The 24,237-nt window shown below is 38.4% G+C and overlaps 2 protein-coding genes across 2 annotated transcripts; one reads left to right on the top strand and one right to left on the bottom strand.

Annotated features, from left to right (window-relative positions):
* The first annotated feature begins 105 nt into the window (after positions 1 to 105).
* Positions 106 to 24,009, top strand: LOC146579091 (butyrophilin subfamily 1 member A1-like). Its single transcript, XM_085260938.1, has 6 exons — positions 106 to 144; positions 1,764 to 1,879; positions 2,090 to 2,431; positions 21,176 to 21,463; positions 21,555 to 21,674; positions 21,792 to 24,009. Exons 2-6 carry the CDS (start codon positions 1,780 to 1,782, stop codon positions 22,367 to 22,369), a joined length of 1,428 nt encoding a protein of 475 aa, XP_085117064.1. The 5' UTR covers positions 106 to 144; positions 1,764 to 1,779; the 3' UTR covers positions 22,370 to 24,009.
* LOC146579092 (uncharacterized) lies at positions 6,281 to 8,647 on the bottom strand. The gene is made up of 6 exons (XM_085250377.1): positions 8,497 to 8,647; positions 8,254 to 8,289; positions 8,063 to 8,100; positions 7,819 to 7,980; positions 7,502 to 7,597; positions 6,281 to 7,206 (listed from the first exon to the last, which is right to left on the bottom strand). The coding sequence occupies exons 1-6, from the start codon at positions 8,645 to 8,647 to the stop codon at positions 6,844 to 6,846; spliced, it is 846 nt and encodes a 281-aa protein (XP_085106503.1). The 3' UTR covers positions 6,281 to 6,843.
* Positions 24,010 to 24,237: the final 228 nt, after the last annotated feature.

The raw sequence follows: 24,237 nt of genomic DNA on the forward strand, positions 1-24,237 counted from the left end.
ACACGTCCACGCAGGCAACACAGGCAGTAAACTCTAAATGCTCTGATATGCCATATCAAACAAGGTACAGATCAATGATTAACAGATGAGGTCATTTCAGTGGACTTTGACAGAGAAACTGACTGCATCCTGTGACTGTGCGAGGCAAGTAGGCTTTAATAATACTTTAAATTTCATTTAAAATGATCAGTAGGGAAATGATTGGTTGCATAAAATGCTTTTAATCATTTGTTCAATCTCTCCAAACCTTTTAGTCTGTTGTTTGTTTTCTACATTTAACCGAGTGAATATGGAGTGTCACGGTCCTGGGTCGGTGACCCAGTGTTTTGACTTTTGTTTTATTATTATTATTAATCCGTGATTTCATTGTGGTTTATGATTACTTGTGTTTTGGTTTCTGTTTTGTATGTCATGTCACTGTTGTCTCTGTGCTCCGTGGTCCCTTTGTTCAGTGTGAAGTCCTTGCCCCTGCCGTGTGTTTCCTGTTTTACTTTGACGGTCCCTTGACCCATGGCAGTGTTTTTATAGTTTTACGTCTCCCCGATCTCACCTGTTTAATTACTGTCATCTGTGTTTCCCTCCTGGCCCTCATTCCCTCGTTTACTCCTTGTATTCATTGACCGTGTTTTCCTCTGAGTATAAGTACCTGTGTGTTCTGTTCACAGTTTTTCCAGTTTGGTTTTATTTTGACTCATGCAAGCAATAAAGCTGAGGGTTTTTGAGTTTAAGTTTTACAACCTGGAGTCTGCTTCTGGTTCTTCCCTTCCTGCCTTCTGCACACAGACCTTGAAAGGAGGATGCAAAAGTGCTTAAAGGCATGTCATATGATATTGTGACTGGAGAGCTAGGGGAAAGTAGACCACAAAAAAAGTTGATATAAATGTGTATATAAGATATATATGAGTGTCATAATATTTAATATATTTTCTCATTGGTACATCTGATATGCAATATAACATTTTACAAATGAAGTATCAATATTATATAAACATGGCACAGGCACTCCCACTCTGAGAGTGAATTATCAACAGCATATCAAGCTGACTGTGTGAACCATGTAGCCTGGACTTAACTGTTCAGCCTTTGTAGTGTTTTAAGTTGTTATACCCCTGAAAAATACATGTATGGAGAATTATAACTGAGAACACATTCTACAATTTTAGCAACTGTGTCGTATGATCATCCAATTAAAGCTGCTGTCTGAAACTCACAGACCGGGGGCCTCTTGCGGCCCACGTCACCCCTACTTGCGGCCCGTATATTGAAGAAATATAACGCAATTTGACCCTTGAAGTCACTTTTTTGTTAGGGAGGATTTGTTTGTTGCTGAGTGCAATGTCCAAATACATTCTTTCGACAAAAATACAAAAAATGAATTCATATGAAGGCAATATGAGCAGAGAGTACAAACATGTTGAGGGATTGGCTCTGTTGGTTCAATGAGAGAGGTATTTGTAAAGAAAACAATTTTCACTAGCAGTCAGAAACTAATGTGTACACTTATGTCTGCATTTTTAATTTTGTTAAATACGAACAAAATTATAGCAGAAGTGCTGCCACGCGTCTGGCCAGAAAAAGATTTGTTTTCAATTTGTTTATTTGGTAGTTGACACACACACAATGACACAATGACAGTTGCCTCAATATGTTTTATATGTCTACAATTGTGATGTGAAAAGCCAAATCATAATTGTTTATAGTGATTATTTGTATGATTAATGTGCAATTTCTTTATGATTTTTTTCCCATATTTTTCATTTCAGTCTTCAAACTTCTACAATGTTTTGCCTGAAGGACGGACGTTGCTGTAAAATGCCACTTGGGGCCATCTGTGTCTTTCTTTTTCATCACTCTATTTTTTTCTTTCAGTTTTGTGGAGGTAAATAAGTCTTATGTTCATGAAGTTACACAAATTATACAAAACATCGAAGTCTATTAATTACACAGATATTTATGTTTTTAATTAAATATCAGCCGTTTAATTTATGTCATAGAGTAAAACAGCAAATTTAAAAGAGTTACATCACCTGGGCTTCCGAACCTTTTTTTTTTTTAACATGTTTAACACGTATTTGTAATCTTCCTTTAGGTGTGTCTCGGGTGGTTGGTCCATCTGAGCCAGTTGTGGCAATAGTTGGTGATGACACTGTGTTACCATGCCATCTGGATCCTGCTGTGAATGCTGCTGATATGACAGTAGAGTGGACACGATCTGACCTCTCACCTAAATTTGTGCATGTTTGGCGTGACGGCGTGGAGCTCGTGAATAAAAAAAATGAAGCCTACATGGAAAGAACATCCCTACCCATTAACAACCTGAAGCTCGGAGACATTTCACTAAAACTCTCCAAAGTGAAACTGTCAGATAGGGGATCATACAAATGCTTCATTCCTGCCCTTAGTGGACAAACCAGTGTTGAGCTTGTTGTTGGTAAGTGGAGATATAGTCTTTGCACAGAAAGGTCAAAATGATATCTGATGTTGAAAATCATCAGTCATTATTTAGTTTAGAAAAAGTACAATGATAGTAGTAAAAAATCACAAGGGTAAAATATTCCTTTTCATTTTTAGATGAAGTGTTTTCTCAGCTAAAAGACACACTGTGGCCTCTTTATTCTATTTTACAAAGTGAGCCAATGTTTATTTAAATCAATTTCCACAAACATTTTTGCTCTAGTTTTTTTTTTGCATTCTGTTGTTTTATTACATATATATTGAATCCATTCAAAATTATTGTTAACAATTAAAACAAATGAATCCTTGCTGTTGCATTAGTACTGGAATAAATTTAGGAAAGGTTCACTCATAAATTAAATATAGCTTGTAATAATAAGTCAAAGACAGCTGCAATGAATGCAATCAATAACAATATCAAAAGTGGTGTCTTATTTTGTTTTATTGTAGTTAGTGTTGGTAAGGTGGCACCATTTATCAAATGGAAGTACAAAGGTAGCTGATAAGCAGTTTTAGACAATGTGTTAGGTCCAACATTAAAACTACTTGATTAAAAGGGTCTTGGTGCTGCTTGCCTGGTCAGAAGAGATTGATCTATTGTTTGGGCTGTCCTTTTGTGCCTGAGACAGGGATATATAGGCAGGAAATCATTTGGCTTCTGATGGTTGTGGCATGGCCATTTGAGGACAGGGCTTGTTGTATTCAATTCAATTCCATTTTACTTATATAGTGCCAAATCACAACAACAGTTGCCTCAAGGCGACTATATACTGTATTGTACAGTAGATCCTACAATAATAGATACAGAGAAAAACCAAACAATCATATGACCCCCTATGAGCAAGCACTTTGGCGACAGTGGGAAGGAAAAACTCCCTTTAAACAGGAAGAAACCTCCGGCAGAACCAGGCTCAGGGAGGGGCGGGGCCATCTGCTGTGACCAGTTGGGGTGAGAGAAGAAAAACAAGATGAAAGACATGCTGTGGAAGAGAGACAGAGGTTAACCCTTTAAGACCTACCATAGAACCAAGTCCGCCAGAGCTTATATTATATTTTTACATGCTGTGGAGCCATTTTTGGGAGCATTTCAAGTTGCTATACATCAATACAACTATTATAGCCCAAACTTTAATAATATTTCTGCATTAGGTGCATGGTAATTACATAAATTGCAAAAAAGTGCAATAAACTACAAAAAAGTTGAAAATCGTTTTTGTTTTTTTAACATATATTTCTTGTTAGAGAAATTTAAGAGGCTTATCCCTCAAAACTGTAAATACAAAAAAGTTGCACAAACTAGTTTCCCACCACAGGAAATTTATTTTAAGTGTCTTCATACTTTTATTTTTGAAATACACCAATTTTTATATACTGCAGGAAAAACGGAAATAAATATTATAGTGCAAATTTGCAAAATAACAGCATATGCATCAAAATAAACTATTTCCAGCAGTGCAATATGAGTCTTAAGCATCCCAGAAACGACACAGAAAGTCATGAAGTCAAACATAACTTTTAAAAACACAAGTATAAGCTCATGAGGCCACGATGGTAAAAAAACTACATTTCCGCAAAATGACGTCACTTCCGGTTTCGGGCAGGTCATGCGGTCATGTGATAGTTCGCGCTGATGGACGTAGGAAGTGTTACAAACAGCTGATCGGATCGGCGAAGCGTGTTTCTGGAATATCATGTTTTTGTTGCTGCAAGTGATTTTTATGCAGTTTTTGCAAAGCTATATGTGGAAGGAAACTGTGACGTAGGACAAGCTGATGGCATAAGATGTAAGTACAACTCCTCCAGTTTCATATGCAAAAAAAATGATTGCGCTAGCTTACGTGGTTGCAGAGCTACCGGGATTTAAAAATAGTTACGCAAAACAGAGCGTGCCCGCTCCGATCGGCTGTAAAGGGTTAATAACAGATATGATTCAATGCAGAGAGGTCTATTAACACATAGTGAGTGAGAAAGGTGACTGGAAAGGAAAAACTCAATGCATCATGGGAATCCCCCGGCAGCCTACGTCTATTGCAGCATAACTAAGGGAGGATTCAGGGTCACCTGGTCCAGCCCTAACTATATGTTTTAGCAAAAAGGAAAGTTTTAAGCCTAATCTTGAAAGTAGAGATAGTGTCTGTCTCCCGAATCCAAACTGGAAGCTGGTTCCATAGAAGAGGGGCCTGAAAACTGAAGGCTCTCCCTCCCATTCTACTTTTAAATACTCTAGGAACAACAAGTAGGCCTGCAGAGCGAGAGTGAAGTGCTCTAATAGGGTGATATGGTACTACAAGGTCATTAAGATAAGATGGGGCCTGATTATTTAAGACCTTGTACGTGAGGAGCAGGATTTTGAATTCAATTCTGGATTTAACAGGAAGCCAATGAAGGGAAGCCAAAACAGGAGAAATATGCTCTTTCTTTCTAGTCCCTTTCAGGACACTTGCTGCAGCATTTTGGATTAGCTGAAGGCTTTTCAGCGAGTTTTTAGGACTTCCTGATAATAATGAATTACAGTAGTCCAGCCTGGAAGTAATGAATGCATGAACTAGTTTTTCAGCGTCACTCTGAGACAGGATATTTCTAATTTTACAGATGTTGTGCAAATAGAAGAACGCAGTCTTACATATTTGTTTAATATGTGCATTGAAGGACATATCCTGGTCAAAAATGACTCCAAGGTTCCTCACAGCGTTACTGGAGGCCAAGGTAATGCCATCCAGAGTAAGAATCTGGTTAGATACCATATTTCTAACATTTTCAGGGCCGAGTACAATAACTTCAGTTTTCAGAGGGCCTGGTGGCGCCAGTGTCTGGCAACCTCGCCTCTGTCAGTGCACCCCATGGTGGCTGTGGCTACAATGTAGCTTGCCATCACCAGTGTGTGAATGTGTGTGTGAATGGGTGGATGACTGGATATGTAAAGCGCTTTGGGGTCCTTTGGGACTAGTAAAGCGCTATATAAATACAGGCCATTTACCATTTTATCTGAATTAAGAAGCAGAAAGTTAGCGGCCATCCAGGTCTTTATGTCTTTAAGACATTCCTGCAATTTAACTAATTGGAGTGCGTTATCTGGCTTCATGGACAGATAGAGCTGGGTGTCATCTGCATAGCAGTGAAAATGTATGCTATGTCTTCTAATGATACTGCCTAGGGGAATCATGTTTAATGTAAACAGAATTGGTCCTAGCACTGAACCCTGTGGAACTCCATAATTGACCTTAGTATGTGAAGAGGACTCTCCATTTACATGTACAAATTGTAGACTATTAGATAGATATGATACAAATCACTGCAGCGCAGTACCTGTAATACCTACACTGTAAAACCTGACAAGTTAAGTTAACTCAAATGATTTGGGGAAACCGATTGCACCAATTGATTCAAGTTTTCTAACTTAAACAGTTTTGGGTTATTTAAGTACTTTATTAGAGTCCCGAGAACCCAAAGCAAATATGATAAATTAACTCAAATGCATTATGTTTATTTACTCATTGTATTTAGTATGTTTTAACTTAAACCATTAAATTTCTTGTACTAAGATGCTGTATTTATTCAAACTTATTTAAAGTGTTACATGCTCATATTCAAAATTAAGTTAAATTAACTTAAATAGTTGTATTCAAACAACTTAATCCAATTGGGGAAACCGATTGCACCAAATGGTTCAAGTACTATTAACACAAAACCAAGCTATTATTCTTTCCATTCAGTTTTTATTAACTTTAACTGCAGAGAAAATACAGAATGAATACAACCATACTTTCAGTCATAACCTATGACTGCTAAAGCCATTATCAAATAACAAATAATTAGGCATTTTAAAACTTGCGCTTTTAGGGAATTTTGAATGTTTTTTGTAGCATTTTGAAAATCGATTAAATGTACAAAACACAAATTTAGTCATGTAGACCTGATACATAGGTGTACATCATAAAAAACAATAGTCTAGAGGCAATTAGAGCCATAACAATCACAATTTTAAGTAACATTTAGTATAATAATGAAATCACATGCACTACAGCAATGCAACTATAGAAAACAGCTGAACTAAGGATGTCACTAACAAAAAGTATTCTCAAAGGTATTTGTGGCTTCGCAACAGTTTTGCCCAGACCTCGAATCAAGTGAACTGGCACTCATCACACAATTAAAAAATAAAGCATGAAAGTATACTGTACATATTGACTAATTATTAGTTATCTCGCAAAAGATTTCCATGTAACTAAAATACGTTTTTAGAAGTAAGCTTAAGATTACACACTATGTGAAGATTTTTTTCAATCACAAACAAAACGTCAAATATGGATTTTCTCCTTATTCTTAGCTTTCTCCACATTGCCTTTTAGAAAGCTAATTACCCAGAACAAATAAAACTATTGAAGCCATTCACAGATAACTGAAAAAGCACGAATATAGTGACCAGTGAAAAACAAACATCATCTGCACAAGCTCATTTTTTAGTGTCTGCAATTTTGGTTTTAGTTGCTTTCTCTCATCGTCTAGCTTCAGCAACACTACTTGAATGAACTCAAAAAAGCCAGTATACTTCTTAGGATAGCTCAGATGCAGAGCATAGATGAGCCCAAACAAAGACACCAGGGCATCAGTCCATGAGTGATGAGTCATAACAACCTGATCTTCAAGTTCTATGAACACTTGGCGTGGTGAGAAAGGAACTCCTCCAGGCACCTCCTCTTCATCGACATCAGCAACCAGAGCAATTGTGGCTTCATAGAAGTCAATTTCACCCTAAGATATAATACAGAGTGCACAATTATTCATCTGTAATATCTCTGTTAAAAGCATAAATACAAATGGTCAGGCACCTTTCTTCAGTTTTTCAAATTCTATATATCATAACATGTTTTAAGTTGACAGTGAAGGTTAATTTTTCATTCATCCAGGTAGTCAAATCAAGGATGAAAGAAGTTTATAAGTCATTCAACTTCACGTCTTCAACTTTCAACCCAAGTCCAGATGACTTATAAACTCCTTTCAACCTTTTTTAAATTCAAATGTGCAAATTATTGCAATACCAAAGTACCTTGCATGTTTTGAAAATCTCTGAAGAATCCTCCTTGAGGTACATTGGTAGGCCGGCCAGAACTGCTGTTCTAGTTGCATAGATGTCGTTTGTGTCCTAAAAAATAAATAAATAAATGTGTGTGTGTGTATATCTATATCTATATCTATATATATACACATACACACACACATATATATATACATACATACACACACACACACACACACACACATATATATATATATATATATATATATATATATATATATATATATATATATATAACAATGGCAACTGCCAAGCAAGCAGAATAATAATTAGTATTTTTTAAATACCTGTTTTCCATATGCCAACAAAAGCTGCTCCATCCTTTCACCGACCCGTCCAGTTTTCCTCTTTTTGTAAAGTCCAATCAGCTGAGGAGCATAATCATCCAGCGCAGCATAAAACACATGTGGCAGATTCTGATTGGTGATCCGATGAAATTCAAAGTAGAGCTGAAGAGAATTCCAAAAATATTATAAGCAAAACACAGCATACTATATGAGCAGCAAATGTTATATACGTAGTTGTACTTACCTGTGTCTCATGAAAGAGTGCTGGCCATGGTCCCTCGCCTGGCAAAATTTGAGGTTATTGGATGAGGGCGATTAACTTTGTCAGAATGTTGGTATGGAAAGTGCAGAATTGCTCTGTTTAAGTCTTCTAAGTTAAAATATCTCTTAGAAATCAAACCTTTAAACAATGTGCCAACTCCACTGAAACAACACCTTCAAACAGGTCGTGTAGGAAGTCAGGTGGGAAGCCTGTGACAGGATGAAAGAAAGAGAGATGGTCAGAAGGAACACAGGTGTTTTTAACACCATAGTTTTCCTTAATGTCATCATTCTGAAGCTCTTGCACAATAATTATCATGAGCATCTTTTGTTCTCATTACATAATTCCCTGTAACAGCATTTTCTGTTTGCATTTCTGTTTGGGTGGCATGACAAAACCTACAGAAATATGTAGACCTGAAACTCTCATTGAAACCAGCAAGTCCATTGGCAGAAGGTTGTCTGCCACAACAGAGTAGACAGTGCCTTTAAGACATTCACCAAGAGTCTCAATGTAGACACCTACTTCTTCAAGAGTTTTCAGATTATTTAAGAGTGGTGACAGCATTTCCTTACACCCAAACTAGCGTACATCATTGGAATTGCACAGCAGAGCAAGCTGAGTGCAGTGTAGAGCAGAACGAGATTTAACTGGAAAGTTTTCCAGTGTCCAATAAACTACAAATACTTTATGTATTTTCTTTGAGGTACCAAGTGGGTTTGTCAAGGGTTGACAATTTGTTCAAACACAGTAAGAGAGAAATGAGACACTGGCAGACCGACTCAGAGTTTCAAAGACGTGCGCACGGGTGAGAGTCTCTGAGCAGACTAACACACCGAGCACCGTTTACTCGCTTTATTTATAAGGCAAAATGGGTTACATAATACTTCCTCTTTCAACTGAAGAGGGGAGAGCTCAGGCATTGTCTTAGCTATCTAACTTCTGCACACAAACTGAAAAACAACGACACAGCAGTATTCATGCTTATCTGACATCGCAGACACTGAAGTAAAGAATGCATGTATATATCCTGTCTTTGTCAAACATCTCACACACTTAAGCAAGGAATACATTGTGTTCTTTTCAACAGTAAGCTTTACCGTGTGAAAATATATAAACACTTGATTATAAGGCATACTTGTTTCTACTTGATTATACTTTAATGATTTAACTAAAATAAAAATTCTCTTAACATTCCCTCCTGATGTTAATATATTTCACATGTTTTACTCAATGCATAGTCACTTGTTAGTCACATTTTCAACTTGCACGTCATTCAGTGAAATAATTAAACAACAAGCTTGTCAAGATTGTCATAGAGATTTTCTTCTCTCTCTCCCACACTCAGCATATCATACTGACGATAGGGATCCTCCATAACTGACTGAGCCAAGACATGGTTTCCTAACATACGCTTGAACATGTTTGTCATTATGCTTCTCAGACATGGGATAATACAAGCAATGAAAAGGCAAAATAGTAACATCACACTGAAAAGGGCCAACAGGCCTTTAATCAGTAGAGATTTCCAAGAGCCGCTCAGCAGCCAGTCCCACCAACCTTGAGTATCGGTAACGTAGTCCTGCTGCTGAGCGTCTCTCAGTTGTTTCAAAACATTCAAAGCATTTGTCATGTTTAATGAATGGATGTTATCAGGTATGTAGGTACAACATGTAGTGTTAAACAATACGCAGAGACCACCTTTCTCTGCGAGAATGATGTCTAAAGCCACTCGGTGCTGCATGACAGTGATGCGAATTGCATCAATTTCTTCATTCTGTCCTTGATTAATGCGGGTTGAAGCATTTAAAAATAATCCAAAACGATAGTCCAGGGTTTCTATCCGTAGTGCGTGTTTCCCTACTCCTATCCATGGAAACAAAGCGTGTATTACCTTCTGGCTCTTGGTCCAGAGTTTGAAGTCATCTGGTACATCAGAACCAAGATATGGATCATGGGGCTTGAGGCCTGTGTTACGTTTAGCTCTGGTGTTGCTGTTTTGGTCCTTTATGGATCCACCTATCACCATCACAGGTTTTCCTGGTGTTGAGCAGGTCCCGGTAATGGCTTTGTCATATATGCAGAGTGCTTCAGCCTTGGTTGGGGGTTTTCCATACACTGTGGCATGGAGTGCTGTCGTGGGCATATGTGAGCAGACATAGCAGTTTGCGGCATTGTCTTCTCTGTGCACTCTGTCATGGACATACCGGTACCATGCATTGTTCAGCCACGGGTGGTTGTGTTCTTTGTCTATCTCCTTCAGGTGCGAGTTGTCGTGGGTCCACCTCTTAGGTCGGAGAATAATTGGTACTGTCTTGTGGGTTCCACTGGGCATCAACCAAAAGAGTGTCGTCATCAGGAGGATAGCCATTAGACAGAATATGTAGCACATGAGTAGTTTTCGTTTGATGTCACAAGCGCCCAAGCACAACAGCTTTGGGGCTGGAACTGGTGCTAGCATTGATTCTGAAGCTGGTTCTTCTTCTGGATTTATCAGGTTGTTTTCCTCAGTCATCTTGTTGAGATTTTATTCAGGCGTCCCTGGTGTTATTATTGGTTCTGCTCTTCGGTGGGATAGGTCAGTCTGATCTTCAGGGCGACCAGGCACACCCGAGCTCCCACGTGAGTAGCACTGCCGAGGAAGCACAGGGCGGGAAACCCGTTCAGCCCTGTCCTCCAGCAGGGGTTCACGTAAGAGTCAGGGGAACCGGCGTCTTATTGTGGTGCAAACACTTTCTTCACGTGGGATTGATGAATCCACGAAACTCGTTCGGCTATCTTACACGCTGTGGGTGTGGTAAGTAGCACCTGGAAGGGACCTTCCCACTTTGGAGCACTCCAGTTTTTCCGCTGGAGGACTTTAATCAGAATCCAATCACCGGGGTTCAACCTGCAAGAAACTGAAGAAAAGTCACTCGGCAGTTGATTGCTTAATCTCACTTCTTTATTCTCAAATAGTTTTGTCATCCATTCTGCCATTGTTGTTTCTGCAATAGATTTATTAATTGGCTCACTCATTATGGGGAGTGGAAAATGTCTGCCATGTACGATTTCAAATGGCGTTAGACCACCTGTTCCTTGAGTTATTCTCATCCATAATTTAACCAAGCTTAGACATTCAGGCCAAGGTTTTTTAGTCTCTTCCATACATTTCCTCAACCTTTGTTTAATTGTGCCGTTAGTTCTCTCGACTAATCCTGCACTTTGTGGATGATAAGAACAGTGATGTTTTATGCTGAAGCCTAAAGCTTCAGAAACTTTACTTATTACTTCATTTACAAAATGTGTGCCATTGTCTGATCTTATCAGAGATGGAATACCGTACGTTGGAATAAAATGATTACATAGACATTTTGCTACTGATATTGCATCTGCTTTTTTCACTGGGTATATTTCTGGCCACTTGGAAAATACATCAATTATCACAAGTGCATATTTGGAGGATTGTGATTCATTTAATTCTATGAAATCCATGTGGACAGTGTGAAATGGATGCGGTGGTATAGGGAAATGCCCTCGCTTTGGACGTAGATTTCCCTGTGCGTTGTGTCTTTGGCAAATCATACATGTTCTGATAAACTCTTGTGCTGAACTTTCAAAATTTTTTGTATAGAATTGTTTATTAAGAATATTAATCATCCCTCCTGATGACACATGAGTTTTCCCATGTGTCACTAAAGCAGCAGTTCTATGCAAAGATTTTGGAAGCACTGGTTTGCCATTACACATCATGAGGTTGTCTTTTAATTCTGCTCCATCTTTCACCCAAGATTTTTGTTCACTCAGCGATGCTGTTTTCTGTGCATCTGCTAGTATTTCTAAAGGTATTAGATCTATGATTTCTGTTGTTAAAACATCAATTTGTTTTTCTGCAGCTGCTTTTGCTGCTTTGTCAGCAAAGTTATTTCCTCTCGTAATTTCTGTGTCATCCTTTTGATGAGCTGCACATTTGCATAGTGCTAATTCTTTTGGCAACGTTATTACTTCTAATAGCTTTTTTAGAAGGTTTGCATGTTGAACTGTGTTGCCTGAGGAAGTTGTCATTCCTCTGTTATGCCATATTTTAGCGAAATGATGAACTGCTGAATAGACATATTGACTGTCTGTGTAAACATTAACACTTTGACCCTTATATAAAGTACATGCTCTGATGACTGCGGTTAGTTCTGCGCTTTGAGCAGAGTTTGAGGAGCTGAGAGCTTTTGCTTCTATCACTTTATCAACAGTTGTGACCGCATAACCCACACAATTTCTACCGTGAATGTCTTTTGACGCTGAGCCGTCCACAAAAACATTACTGAAACTGCTCTGGGGGGAGCTGTATATATCAGTGCGAGGTTTTGTATCTTCCTCTAATTTTTGAATGCAACAGTGTTGTTCTCCGTCCAGAGAAGTCGGCAAAAGTGTACTTGGGTTTAGCTGGCCACACTTCTCTATTTTTATGTGTGATTGTGTAAGTAGAATCCCCACATAAGAAAGTTGTCTTGCATGCGTGAGGAAAGAGAGGTTCGCTTGGAGCAAAATAGAGGTCACTGCATGTGGGACTTTGATGATCAATTTATGTCCTAGAACAATGTCTGCACATTTTTTAACTGCCTCTGCTGCTGCTGCGCATGCCTGAACACAGGTAGGTAATCCAGCAGCTACAGAGTCAAGTTTGCATGAGTAGAAAGCTAATGGACGTTGTTTTTCTCCAAAAGCTTGAGTTAAGACTGCTTTCATATACCCTCCTGCACCATCAACATGGAGAACGAAAGGTTTTCCATAGTCTGGTAATGCTAAGACGGTACATGTCTGCAGTGCTATTTTCAAATCAACGAAAGCTTTTTCTGCTTCTGGAGTCCATTGTACTTTGTCTTTTAATGCTAGATCTTTACCATAAATGAGGTTCTGTAGTGGTTGAGCTAGTAATGCGTATTCTGGAATCCAGCATCTACAGAAATTGCACAGTCCTAAAAAACTCATCATTTGTTGTTTAGTTACTGGTTTTGGGGCATTTTGGACTGCTATCTTTCTGCTCTCTAACAGCTGCCTGCCTTGTCCTGTCAATTTGTGGCCAAGGTATGTTACTTCCTGGCTCCACAATTGCAGTTTATGCTGTGACACTTTATGGCCTTGCTCTGCGAGATGTTGCAAAACTGTTAATGTGTTTTCTTTGCACTCATCTTTTGTATGGCCTGTGATCAATATATCATCTACATACAACAAGAACTGCCCTGGGGCAGGGAGCGTACAAGATGACATTGATTTTCTCAAAGCCTCTGCATACAGAGTTGGGCTATTCTGGAATCCCTGAGGCAACCTTGTATAAGTATACTTTTGATTGTCAAAGGTGAATCCGAATAACTTCTGTGAGTCAGGGTGCAGAGGTACGGAGAAGAAGGCATTGGACAAGTCTATTACAGAGAACCACCGTTCTTTTGGTGTTACTTGATTTAGAATTGTGTGTGGATTTGCAACCACTGGAGGTATTTGCTCTGTTACCTCATTTATTGCTCTTAGATCATGAACTAAGCGATATTTTCCTGTATTAGCCTTTTTTACTGGAAAAATTGGTGTATTACACGTGGCTTCATTAGTTTTCACGAGAATACCTGCTTTTTGCATCTCTGCTATGACTGGTCTGATACCTTCTTTTGCCTCTGCACTCAAGGGATATTGTGGTTTTACAGGCCTATATGAGGTTGTAGTTTTCACCACTACTGGATCTGCTCCTTTTATTAGGCCTACATCCGTGGGTCCTTGAGACCATAATGTTTGTGGCAGCTTCTCTAGTTCTGGATGTGCTTCAATTGTTAATACTTGTCATTCATCTTGCTCTGTTGTGGCTAAATGTGTGGCTGGTGTGGCTGTCACCGGCCAACACAGCGTTAGCCTCATGCACCCAGTTCTACGGCCCTTTTGCCAGTCCTCACACTCTATTTTGTCATATCTGTCCATTTCTACATTTCTCAGCACTGTGCCTAACTCAGACCAAGGCGTTTGGTCGTTGCGTGCAACAGATACATGAGGGTTGCACATCTTATTTAAGCGCTGCACTGCATCTGTCTGTAACACTGAGCATACTGCATTACCACTCTGTGTCACATACAGGTGTTGTAGGACTAGTTTTTGCGGTCCTAGTCTGTGCACTTGTTGATCATAAATTTTGTCTGGACCTGGGACATATTTATACCACAAGGTGTTGTGATATTTTGCTGGGTCCTGTCTATGTGAGTGCTCAGGTAAGTACATATTAGCTTTGGCCTCTAATGGTTCAAGTTTTGGTAAATCTAAGGCCCAGTAATAATTTGGCTCACCTAAACCTTCACAAACAAAAATGTCTTCAGTTTGGCTCTGACTTTCAGAGAGTAGGAGTCTGGCTTTCATGCCACTTTCTTCAGGAAAAACTCCTATTTTTAATTTTGTTAAAGCATCTCTTCCTAACAAATTTAGTGGACAAGATGGATCATAGATGCACTGATTTTTGCAGGCACGGCCACTATCTCTATGTGACATAAAAAGGGGGTCGGTTAGATGCTGTTTTGTCACATGTCCTGAGGCTGATTTCACGATTAAGGTATCTTTTGAAGAGGTTAAATTTGGGACTTCTACTGTTAGGACAGTTTTACAAGCACCTGTGTCGCAAAGGAATTTTATTGGGACCCCGTTAACGTGCACTATAACGGTGGGCTTTGCTTCTGAGCCTAGCAGCAGTTGTTCAATGTTGTAAACTTCCCCTTCACTTGTTTCACTTCCCTTTTCTTGTGCTAGTCATTCATCACGGCGTCTGCGCCTGTCATCTCCACCTTCCTGTTCTTGGCTTACATTTCTACAGTTTCGAGCAAAGTGCCCGATTTTACCACAGTTATAACATCTCATATCTCTTCTATCTCTTCTTTGTCCTGCTTTTTGCTTTCCCCTACTTTGCTTAAAACCTGCCGTGTGTTGCTGTCCTGAGAAGGCTATAAAGCCTGTCTCTGGATCAATCATGAAAACTCCTTCTGTTTTTTCTTTTTGTTTTTGAATTTTGACTGCATGCTCAGCATATTGTAGGGCTTCAGGCAAGGTTCCTGTATTTTGAGTGACCCAGTGTTTGTCTACATGTGCTTTTATCTTAGGCAGTAGACCATTTAGGAAGGCATTTTTTAATTGTTGTTGAAAAGCAGACAGTGGATCGGCATCATAATTTAGCCCTGAGTTTTGCCTGAAAACTGGGCGTAGGCGATCCAAATAGTCTGATGCTGTCTCTCCTTCCTTTTGTTTGCACTCTCCTATCTTTCCATAATCTGGCCTTGGGGCTAAAATAACTTCTATTCTGCCATACAAGTTATTAAGCTCCTGTATTAATTGGGGAGTGTCTGGCCCCAACACGTCACCGTTTAAATCATTTCCTGTAAATTGACCTCTAGCTCTAGGAAGACTTAAACCTAATAAATCTTGAAAAACTTGATGCATCTCATGACCATTTAAACCCCACCCCTGACGGATCAATTCCACTGCATCTCGCCACGGCCGGAAGCCTTCTTTAAGGGGTGGCACATCTTTTAGTACATTCTCTCTGTCTTTATGAGACCAGGGTCGGAATGCATAAATTAAAGGCTCACCGTCTACTGGTATGACTCCTTGGGCGTCTGGGGGACCAGTGGGTTGACCGTACCTGGGGTTAGATAAGGCTACCATTGGAAACTGACCTACAATTTCTGTTTTTTTGGAATGACCATGCTTAGTCATAAGGTCAAGTTGTTGTCTGGCCTCCATATAGGGATTTGAAACAAAAGGTTTGTGAGGAGAGCTTACAGGAAGTGCTGACGTAGGGTTAGGTGCAGCTGCTGCAGGCTGTGCAGGCTGAAGAGCATAAGGAGGGGGGTACGGTTTTTCTTCTCCTGCAGTTTTCTGTTTATCTTTAGTTTCCTGCTTTTGGGCACGTTTAGCAATGCGTTTATCGTTTTCTACCATCCACGCCTTGAAAAGGTGCCATTCTGCTAAGCGTTTTGCTTTTTTCTTTTGGCTCTTTTCCTCAAATAATTCTTTTTGTAAAGCAGCCTTTAAAGCAGTTATTGATTCTTGATTGCATTTGCCTTGCCAGGCTGGGCAATAAATTTTATGTGGATTTCTCCACCTATTTGCACTGACTCTTCCTGCATTTGGACAGTTTTTTTCCAACCATCCTTCATCTGCTGTTAATTTTACTTTAGTTTTAGAGTTACCCATTTTGAACTAATTACGTCAGAACTGTGACACCTTCTTTGGCATGTAAAAGTGAGAATGGGTTTTCGATAACAGCCTTCTACTCTCCCACTAATTGAGAGAGCGGTTATCAATTTTACGTGATGAAGCACAACCCTTTTTTCCACCTTTACCAATACGTGAGTGTACACAGGAAAACAGTTTGAGAAGTGGTTCGACCGCGTATTGGGTCGTAAAAACAACTCACTCCTCACAAACAAAGCGCGTTTCTATGATTTTTATTGAGATTTTCCGTAGGCCTATTTATTTGTGTAACACCTTCACCTTCAGCCACTCTTCTTGAGTGACCGGAAACCTGTTCCGTTGCAGCCACTCCCAGAGCGACCGGAACTTTTAATAGCGATTTTTCTAGAATTTCGCTCTTGCCTGTCGTCTTCTTAGTCCCGCATGGACACTGAGATCTGTCGGCGTACCTAGGTTTACACACTACTTAAAGGAAAATCTCAATATCAACGTATTTTAGCGCTTGGTGGAATGCGTGTCATATTCACCTCTACTGTGGCGCTGCGTTTTAAGATCCGGTGCTCATCGGGTCCTGGAGCCGTGAAGGCCGAACGCTGACCGGAGATCGAATTCACGTTCCCGGGTTTTTCGTTTTACTGATCAGATTTCTTCCAGCGCAGGCGTCACGACGTCAGGATCCGATGGAGACCGTCTGTGGAAAACTAGACGTTAAAATAACAGTCAGTTCTCCGGCTACGAAGGACCAATTAAATGTCAAGGGTTGACAATTTGTTCAAACACAGTAAGAGAGAAATGAGACACTGGCAGACCGACTCAGAGTTTCAAAGACGTGCGCACGGGTGAGAGTCTCTGAGCAGACTAACACACCGAGCACCGTTTACTCGCTTTATTTATAAGGCAAAATGGGTTACATAATACTTCCTCTTTCAACTGAAGAGGGGAGAGCTCAGGCATTGTCTTAGCTATCTAACTTCTGCACACAAACTGAAAAACAACGACACAGCAGTATTCATGCTTATCTGACATCGCAGACACTGAAGTAAAGAATGCATGTATATATCCTGTCTTTGTCAAACATCTCACACACTTAAGCAAGGAATACATTGTGTTCTTTTCAACAGTAAGCTTTACCGTGTGAAAATATATAAACACTTGATTATAAGGCATACTTGTTTCTACTTGATTATACTTTAATGATTTAACTAAAATAAAAATTCTCTTAACAGGGTTTGTGATCAAAATCATCCACATAAAGTATCATTGACAATTTCTGTCCCTCTTGTGACAGTAGAACATTTTCCTGGTAGTAGGATCCATCACAAAATGACATGAAATGTCCAGGAATCTGTGTGGGTGCTTGTTTAATTTCTTCAAGGACATCATTTTTTTTCAACAACAATTGCAAAGATGTGAGAATAGGCACATACATATAAGTGTGCTTTGACGATTCAATTAAATACTCCACAGGTTTGACATATGGAAAATTTTCTTCATAATATGATTTCCTCCTCTTTGCTGTAGATAGTGGTCCTTCAGATGTGACACATTTATGTAAAACATTACTATCAGAAACTGCCTGACAAATCTCATCCACCAGTTTGTCCGTATATGTACAGTTGTGCTTTTTCAGTATATCTACAACTGATTTTCTAACCAAAGGTTGTGATAACAAAAACAACTGATCAATATGCTCAATAATCTCCTGTGTTGCTCTCTGGGACACATGGAGAAGGGTCTGCATTTTCAAGAAAAATCCAGCCAGATTGTATTGCAACTGCTCTTCTAAACCCTCAGTTCCACTGATTTCACTGGTGGATGCCACTTGATTGTCATCTGATGACTCTATTGAATCAAGTTGCATGTCATCTTTTTGTTCTACATTTATAACACTTTGCACAATGCCTTCATCGTAACTTGTTGAATTTTGGTGGTCTCTGCATTTGTGGGCATTGAAGGTTGAGTATACATTGGTTTTAAAATTGCAGTTCTTGAAAGGACATGGGACAGTTTCTTTTCATTTTAAATGCCCCCTCAGATGGATAAACATTTGGCTTTCAATAAATGGCTGCTTAAAATTACACATAGAGCAACAAAATCCATAATTATTCAAATCTAGATAAGAACCATCTTTTCTTTGCGTGGGAGTGTGCATTGTTGACATGTATATCTTTAATGAATTAAATGTATTAAATGTACACATGCATGTGTTGTAGAGACAGGGTAAGGGTGAAATTGTGGAGTACTGACCATGGTTGAGCCAATAATGCTTCAACAACATGACTTTTATGGCAGTAGAAAAACTAGACAAACTACACAACTTGCAATTCCACATTTTGATACCAAATCGTTTTAAAATCACCTTTACTGGCTGTCTTTAGTGCAGTGCTGGATGATCTCTTGGCATGCTACTGCTCCTTCAATCGTCAGACTGTAATAACACAAAGCCATGAGGACAGAAAGCTAGCAGAACAGTTTTTACTTTTAGACTTTTACTTCACTTAAAAACAGTCAATCTGAATAACACAAGCTTGGAAAACAGTAAGATTTATTCTTGCACTACAGTTCATTTGCAATTCAGGTTGGTCAACTACTCTATACGTTATAAAATAATAAAGCAATTTTACACAAGTGAAGTACACAATAGGCTAACCCTTGGAAAGTACAGAGTCAGAAACGTTTAGGTTTGGTGCAGTGCAGCTTTGAAAAGGTAAATTATTTCACGACTAAAATGCCACTAACCATCATATTCAAAATTTCTGAAGGCGAACTTGTCCGTTAAACTCTTAAAATTAACACTAAATAAATTTTCTACCATTTTCACTGTGTCAAAAGTAGGCTACATTTGAACTTGATAAAGGTCAGAGTCAGAAAAGCCTAAACACTGATTTTACCAAAGGTTTTGTGGCATGCAGTTTGCAAAAATTAGACTACTTACCAACTATTGATTGAAACAAGCCACCAACCGTTAATTTTTTCAATTGTGAAGGCAGACTCCATACAGCGCTAGGCGGGAATTGTGTGCTGGCAAGCTAAGTTACGAGCTACTACAACAAAGTAGTATGATAAATTACAATGAAGTACAACTAAAACAAAGCAGTCTGATAAATGTACGTTTTGTTTGCTAGAAGTAAGCATTAACAAAAAAACATAAAAGTAACTTTATCTTGTACTTTCCACTCTCTTGATGAGGCTCCTGTCTCATGGCTGACAAGTCCAGGCAAAACACTGGGGGCGGGGCTGTGGATGATGACTAATACAAATGAATTAGCACAACTTAAACAGTTTAAAGCAACAGTACTTAAAACGTTACAAAAACATAATGTGTACTTATTACAATAACGTTATTATATCACATGTATACTTTTGGGTCTACCTAACACACTTCATGAAAGTTACTTTAACTATTTTTCAGAACTGAGTAAGAACAACTTACTTCTTTTAGTAAGATGCACTGTTGGGTTTTACAGTGTACAGCATGTTCTAATCGCTCTAATAGGATATTATGGTCAACAATATTGAACGCTGCACTAAGGTCTAGCAGGACAAGCACAGAGATGAGTCCACTGTCAGAGGCCATAAGAAGATCATTTGTAACCTTCACTAAAGCTGTTTCTGTGCTGTGATGAGCTCTGAAACCTGACTGAAACTCTTCAAATAAACCATTCTTCTGCAGATGATCTGTTAGCTGTTTGACAACTACTCTTTCAAGGATTTTTGATATGAAAGGAAGGTTGGAGATTGGCCTATAATTAGCTAAGACTGCTGGGTCTAGAGATGGCTTTTTAAGTAAAGGTTTAACTACAGCCAGCTTGAAGGCCTGTGGTACAAAGCCGATTTTTATAGATAGGTTGATCATATTTAAGATCGAAGAATTAATTAATGGCAGGACTTCTTTGAGCAGTTTTGTAGGAATGGGGTCTAAAAGACACGTTGATGGTTTGATGGAGGGCTTTCTTATAAAGGAGCAAACTATTTCTCCAGGCTAAATGATGATCCTCTAAATTTGTGACACGCCATTTCCTCTCCAGCTTACGAGTCATCTGCTTTGGGTATGTGTTTGAGGAATTATACCAGTCAGGTACTTCTGATTTGAGACCTTAGTTTTCACTGGAGCTACAGTATCCAGAGTCGTACGTAGTGAGGAGGTAAAATTATTAACAAGATAATCGACCTCTGTTGGGGTAGCATTCAGATAGCTGCTCTGCTCTATGTTGGTACAGGGCATTGAAGATGATAACAGTGGGTGGATTATATTCCTAAACTTAGTTACAGTGAATGAATACTCTATCATATTATTATCTGGGGAGTTTGAAGGATGGGTTGACAACAAAGTCGTTCCTGTTCCTTGAGTGGTTTTTGATGTGTGCAAAAGGAAGGAAATTATCATCTGTTTTTTGTCCTGTCTTCTTCCGCTCATCATCGAGCAGTTATGGCAGATGGCTGCGGCTCTCTGAAGCTGGTTTTACTGGAAGTTCCTTCGTGTTTAAAGGGAATTTTTCCATTCCCATTGTTGCCATGTGCTTGATCATAGGGAATCATCAGTTTCTCTTTATTATTGAAAGGTCTCTACCTTGCAATATAAAGCACCTTGATTTGACTGTTGTTGTGATTTGGCTCTATATAAGTAAAGCTGAATTGAAGTGAAATAAAAATAAAGCAGTCGGTAGTGCATTACAACTGCTTGATTGTTGATATGTTAAAGAAGCCCCTAAATTAATGTCAGTACCTTATGTATTGACAGCAGGGCATTATAGAAGTTAGTGTTTTTCATGTCACTATTCAGTAGTTCAAATATGATTGGTGTAAAAGTAGTCAATACATTTCCCAGAATTTTAAACTTGGCTCTTTGGTGACTGTAACTGGTAGCAACACTAATGTGTTTTCTCTTTTCCTAATCTTTAGGTGCAGTTTCATCACTTATCATCACTTTAATGAGAAATAGTGAGAACAGTAGTAAAGTGGTGTTACAGTGTGAGTCTGCAGGCTGGTATCCAGAGCCTGAGCTGCTGTGGTTGGACGGTGAGGGAAACCTCCTCTCTGCTGGACCTACAGAGACCCTCAGAGGTCCTGATGACCTCTATACTGTCAGCAGCAGAGTGACTGTGGAGAAGAGACACAGCAACAACATCACCTGCAGAGTCCAACAGAGGAACACCAACCAGAGCAGAGAGACACACATACATGTTCCAGGTAAAAAACAAGTTATTTAGTTATATATTTTTTGTTTTTTTGTAAAATTGCTGCAGGCTACTTGTTGATATTCTGTGTGTTCTCATTACAGGTGATTTATTTAATCCTCCATGTAGTTCTGCTGGTCACATCATCATAAGTGTTGTTGTGACAGTCCTGCTTATTCTTGCAGTTGTCTCTGTTGTCTGGAAATATCGTTCAAAACATCCAGGTACAGTTTTTTGACTAAAAATGAAAATAAAATGACTAAGAAAATCATCAATTATTTATTAGAGAAAGACAAAATAATGTATTTCTGTCAATTTAAATAACTTTTTTTGTACAACAGGAAGAAACACAAAAATTTCCACTGATCACAGAGAGTGTCAGCCCCTCACTGAGAAAAAAAGAGAAGCACTGCATCTCACAGAAGATAGTAGTGACACTGTCGACTTTGATATGGAACAAGAAAACCTCAACACTTGGTTTAAAGAAGGAGAGGAAGACAAATTTCATTTGATAATGGTGGTTCAATTTTTAATGAGTCATAAATGTGACTTAGAAAATGATATTTATGAACTGAAACTGAAACTGCTCGAGCTACAAAAACAGCATGATGAAAATCAGAGTCAGCTGGTAAACAATATTAAACAAATAGAACAAAATGAAAAAACATCTGACAAAATAAATGAAGAAGAGGGCATTGAAACAGAAAATAATTTTGAAAAAATGAAGGAAAACCTTGAAAAAGAAATAGAGGAAAAGGAAACAGAAAGAAAATCAGTGTTGTATGGGATTGATGTAATGACAGAGAAGAAAAAGGAGTTAGATGACACTTTATACAAAATTCATACTCAGAGGGAGAAAATAGAGAAGAGGAGAAATGAAATTCAAATACAGTTCCAATCAGGAAATTCAGAGGCATAAAAGTGAACATTAAATAACACTCACATTATTCATTTAAGCATTCATTTATCACAGTTAAACAAGTAAGACATTTACAATCTCTAACACAGCACTACAAGATATATTACATGGATGAAACCAAATCCAAAACAGCAGCTATAGTAAAGACAATATGAATTGTACTTATTTCACAGAAGAGAGCCTGTCATCACCAGTTTTAACACAACAGCAGAAATTGGTTGAGAGACCCTAGTGACACAATTTTAAATGAACTTTAGTTACCTCTAGTGGCCATATAATTTATGATAACTGCATATAAGGAGAAATGTGTTTCAGAGCCAAAAGACAGTTGCGCTCTTTCAGTCACAAAGAACATTACAGTGTTATTGTTCCATTTTAATAAAATTCTAATTATAATATAAACCTAATATTAGATCATTTTACATATTTGGTGCCATGTACCAGTCCATACATATACTTTTACTTTTTTTTCTTTTTTTTCTTTTTATTGTCTTTGTTCTTTTTTAATGTGCAAGTTATTTACATTTTATATAATATGAGATAATAATCAGATTTCTGACTGTAACTTGTCTTTCTAAATTCCCTACAAGTGTGTATTTCTTTTTTGTTTGGTGAAAAAGAAATCAGTTTTTGTTGTGTAAAAATATTAAGCATCCCATTAAAATTATCAGTTTAGTTATCAGCTATTTTGAAACAAAAAAATACTTTTTATCCATAAAAGCAAATGAACTGTACAACAGAAAATACAAATGCTATTTATAGTCTCCTCACAACAATGATAAGAAAAATAAACTGAGCCAATATGGCATGTCTGTTAATACAAAGACACACATGTTAATGTGATCTTTGGTCTCCCATTCAGAGACACAGGTCTCCGAGTGTCCAACATTCAGACGGCTACCTGAGGACTCATGTGAGAGAAAATCTGCTCACACAGATATGTAGAGCCAAATACTTTCAATAAGGCCTCTGCAATGTTCTGAAGACAGTTAAACTTGTCAGGTAGTGATGTCCAGCAGGTGAAAATGCAAGCTCCATGAACACGCACATCTATTGATTCCAGCTGCTTTGATGTTGCATTAACTGGCATTAACTCAGCCAGTTAATGCGAGACAAATCTAGCTGCTAATTAAAGATTTCTGGTTTCTTCAGAAAATAAAACATTGGTCCATACACCAGAAAGTCCCAAAAATCCATTGTGTCTCGAGTCTACAGATGTGTCCGTGTATTTCCGTGGTGCTGATGCTGTGCTGAGCGGAAAGCTCCTGAAGCTTTTGAAGTGTCGGAATGTGGAAAGCTAAAAATGTCCCTCTCACCAGTAGGCTAAGTTATTTTTAGCCAATTACAAGTTTAATCTAGTAGTTGGGGTTGTTAGCTAAGATACCGTCATTAAGACGAGGAACAACTAATGTGTCTATGCGAGCTGATTTGCCATTTATTTTTTGATGCACCTTCTCAGATTATTTCACTGCGTGTCGTGCCCAGGGCTGGACTGGGACAAAAAAACAGCCCGGGCTTGACTAGAGACGGGCCCACCAGGTATTAAAGCCATAAAGCCTTTGAATGAAAACAAACACTGTTGTGACATATGGAACGCCAGGACTGCCATAATGAATTAATTAAATACACCATTAAATAATTAATTAAATGTGGCAATAATTAATTAAAATTGGAATTAATTAATTAAATAAATAGTTATGACACATGTAATTAATTCATTATTGACACATTTAATTAATTATTTATGTATTTCACATTTAAATTAATTATTGACACATTTAATTAATTAATTATTGACACATTTAATTATTTATTTATGTATTTCACATTTTAATTAATTATTGACACATTTAATTAATTATTGACAC

This window comes from Mchenga conophoros, linkage group LG3 (genome assembly GCF_057382185.1).
Source record: "Mchenga conophoros isolate Kocher_MC1m ecotype Shallow Benthic linkage group LG3, M_conophoros_male_GT1.1, whole genome shotgun sequence".
NCBI lineage: Eukaryota > Metazoa > Chordata > Actinopteri > Cichliformes > Cichlidae > Mchenga > Mchenga conophoros.

Coding starts and splice junctions, on each gene's coding strand:
- LOC146579091 (XM_085260938.1), top strand. CDS start 1,780: ATGTTTTGCCTGAAGGACGGACGTTGCTGTAAAATGCCACTTGGGGCC. Junction 2,432..21,175: donor CAGTGTTGAGCTTGTTGTTG/GTAAGTGGAGAT, acceptor CCTAATCTTTAG/GTGCAGTTTCATCACTTATC. Junction 21,464..21,554: donor GACACACATACATGTTCCAG/GTAAAAAACAAG, acceptor TTCTCATTACAG/GTGATTTATTTAATCCTCCA.
- LOC146579092 (XM_085250377.1), bottom strand. CDS start 8,647: ATGCTGTCACCACTCTTAAATAATCTGAAAACTCTTGAAGAAGTAGGT. Junction 7,981..8,062: donor CACTCTTTCATGAGACACAG/GTAAGTACAACT, acceptor AATTCTCTTCAG/CTCTACTTTGAATTTCATCG. Junction 7,598..7,818: donor TGTTGGCATATGGAAAACAG/GTATTTAAAAAA, acceptor TTTATTTTTTAG/GACACAAACGACATCTATGC.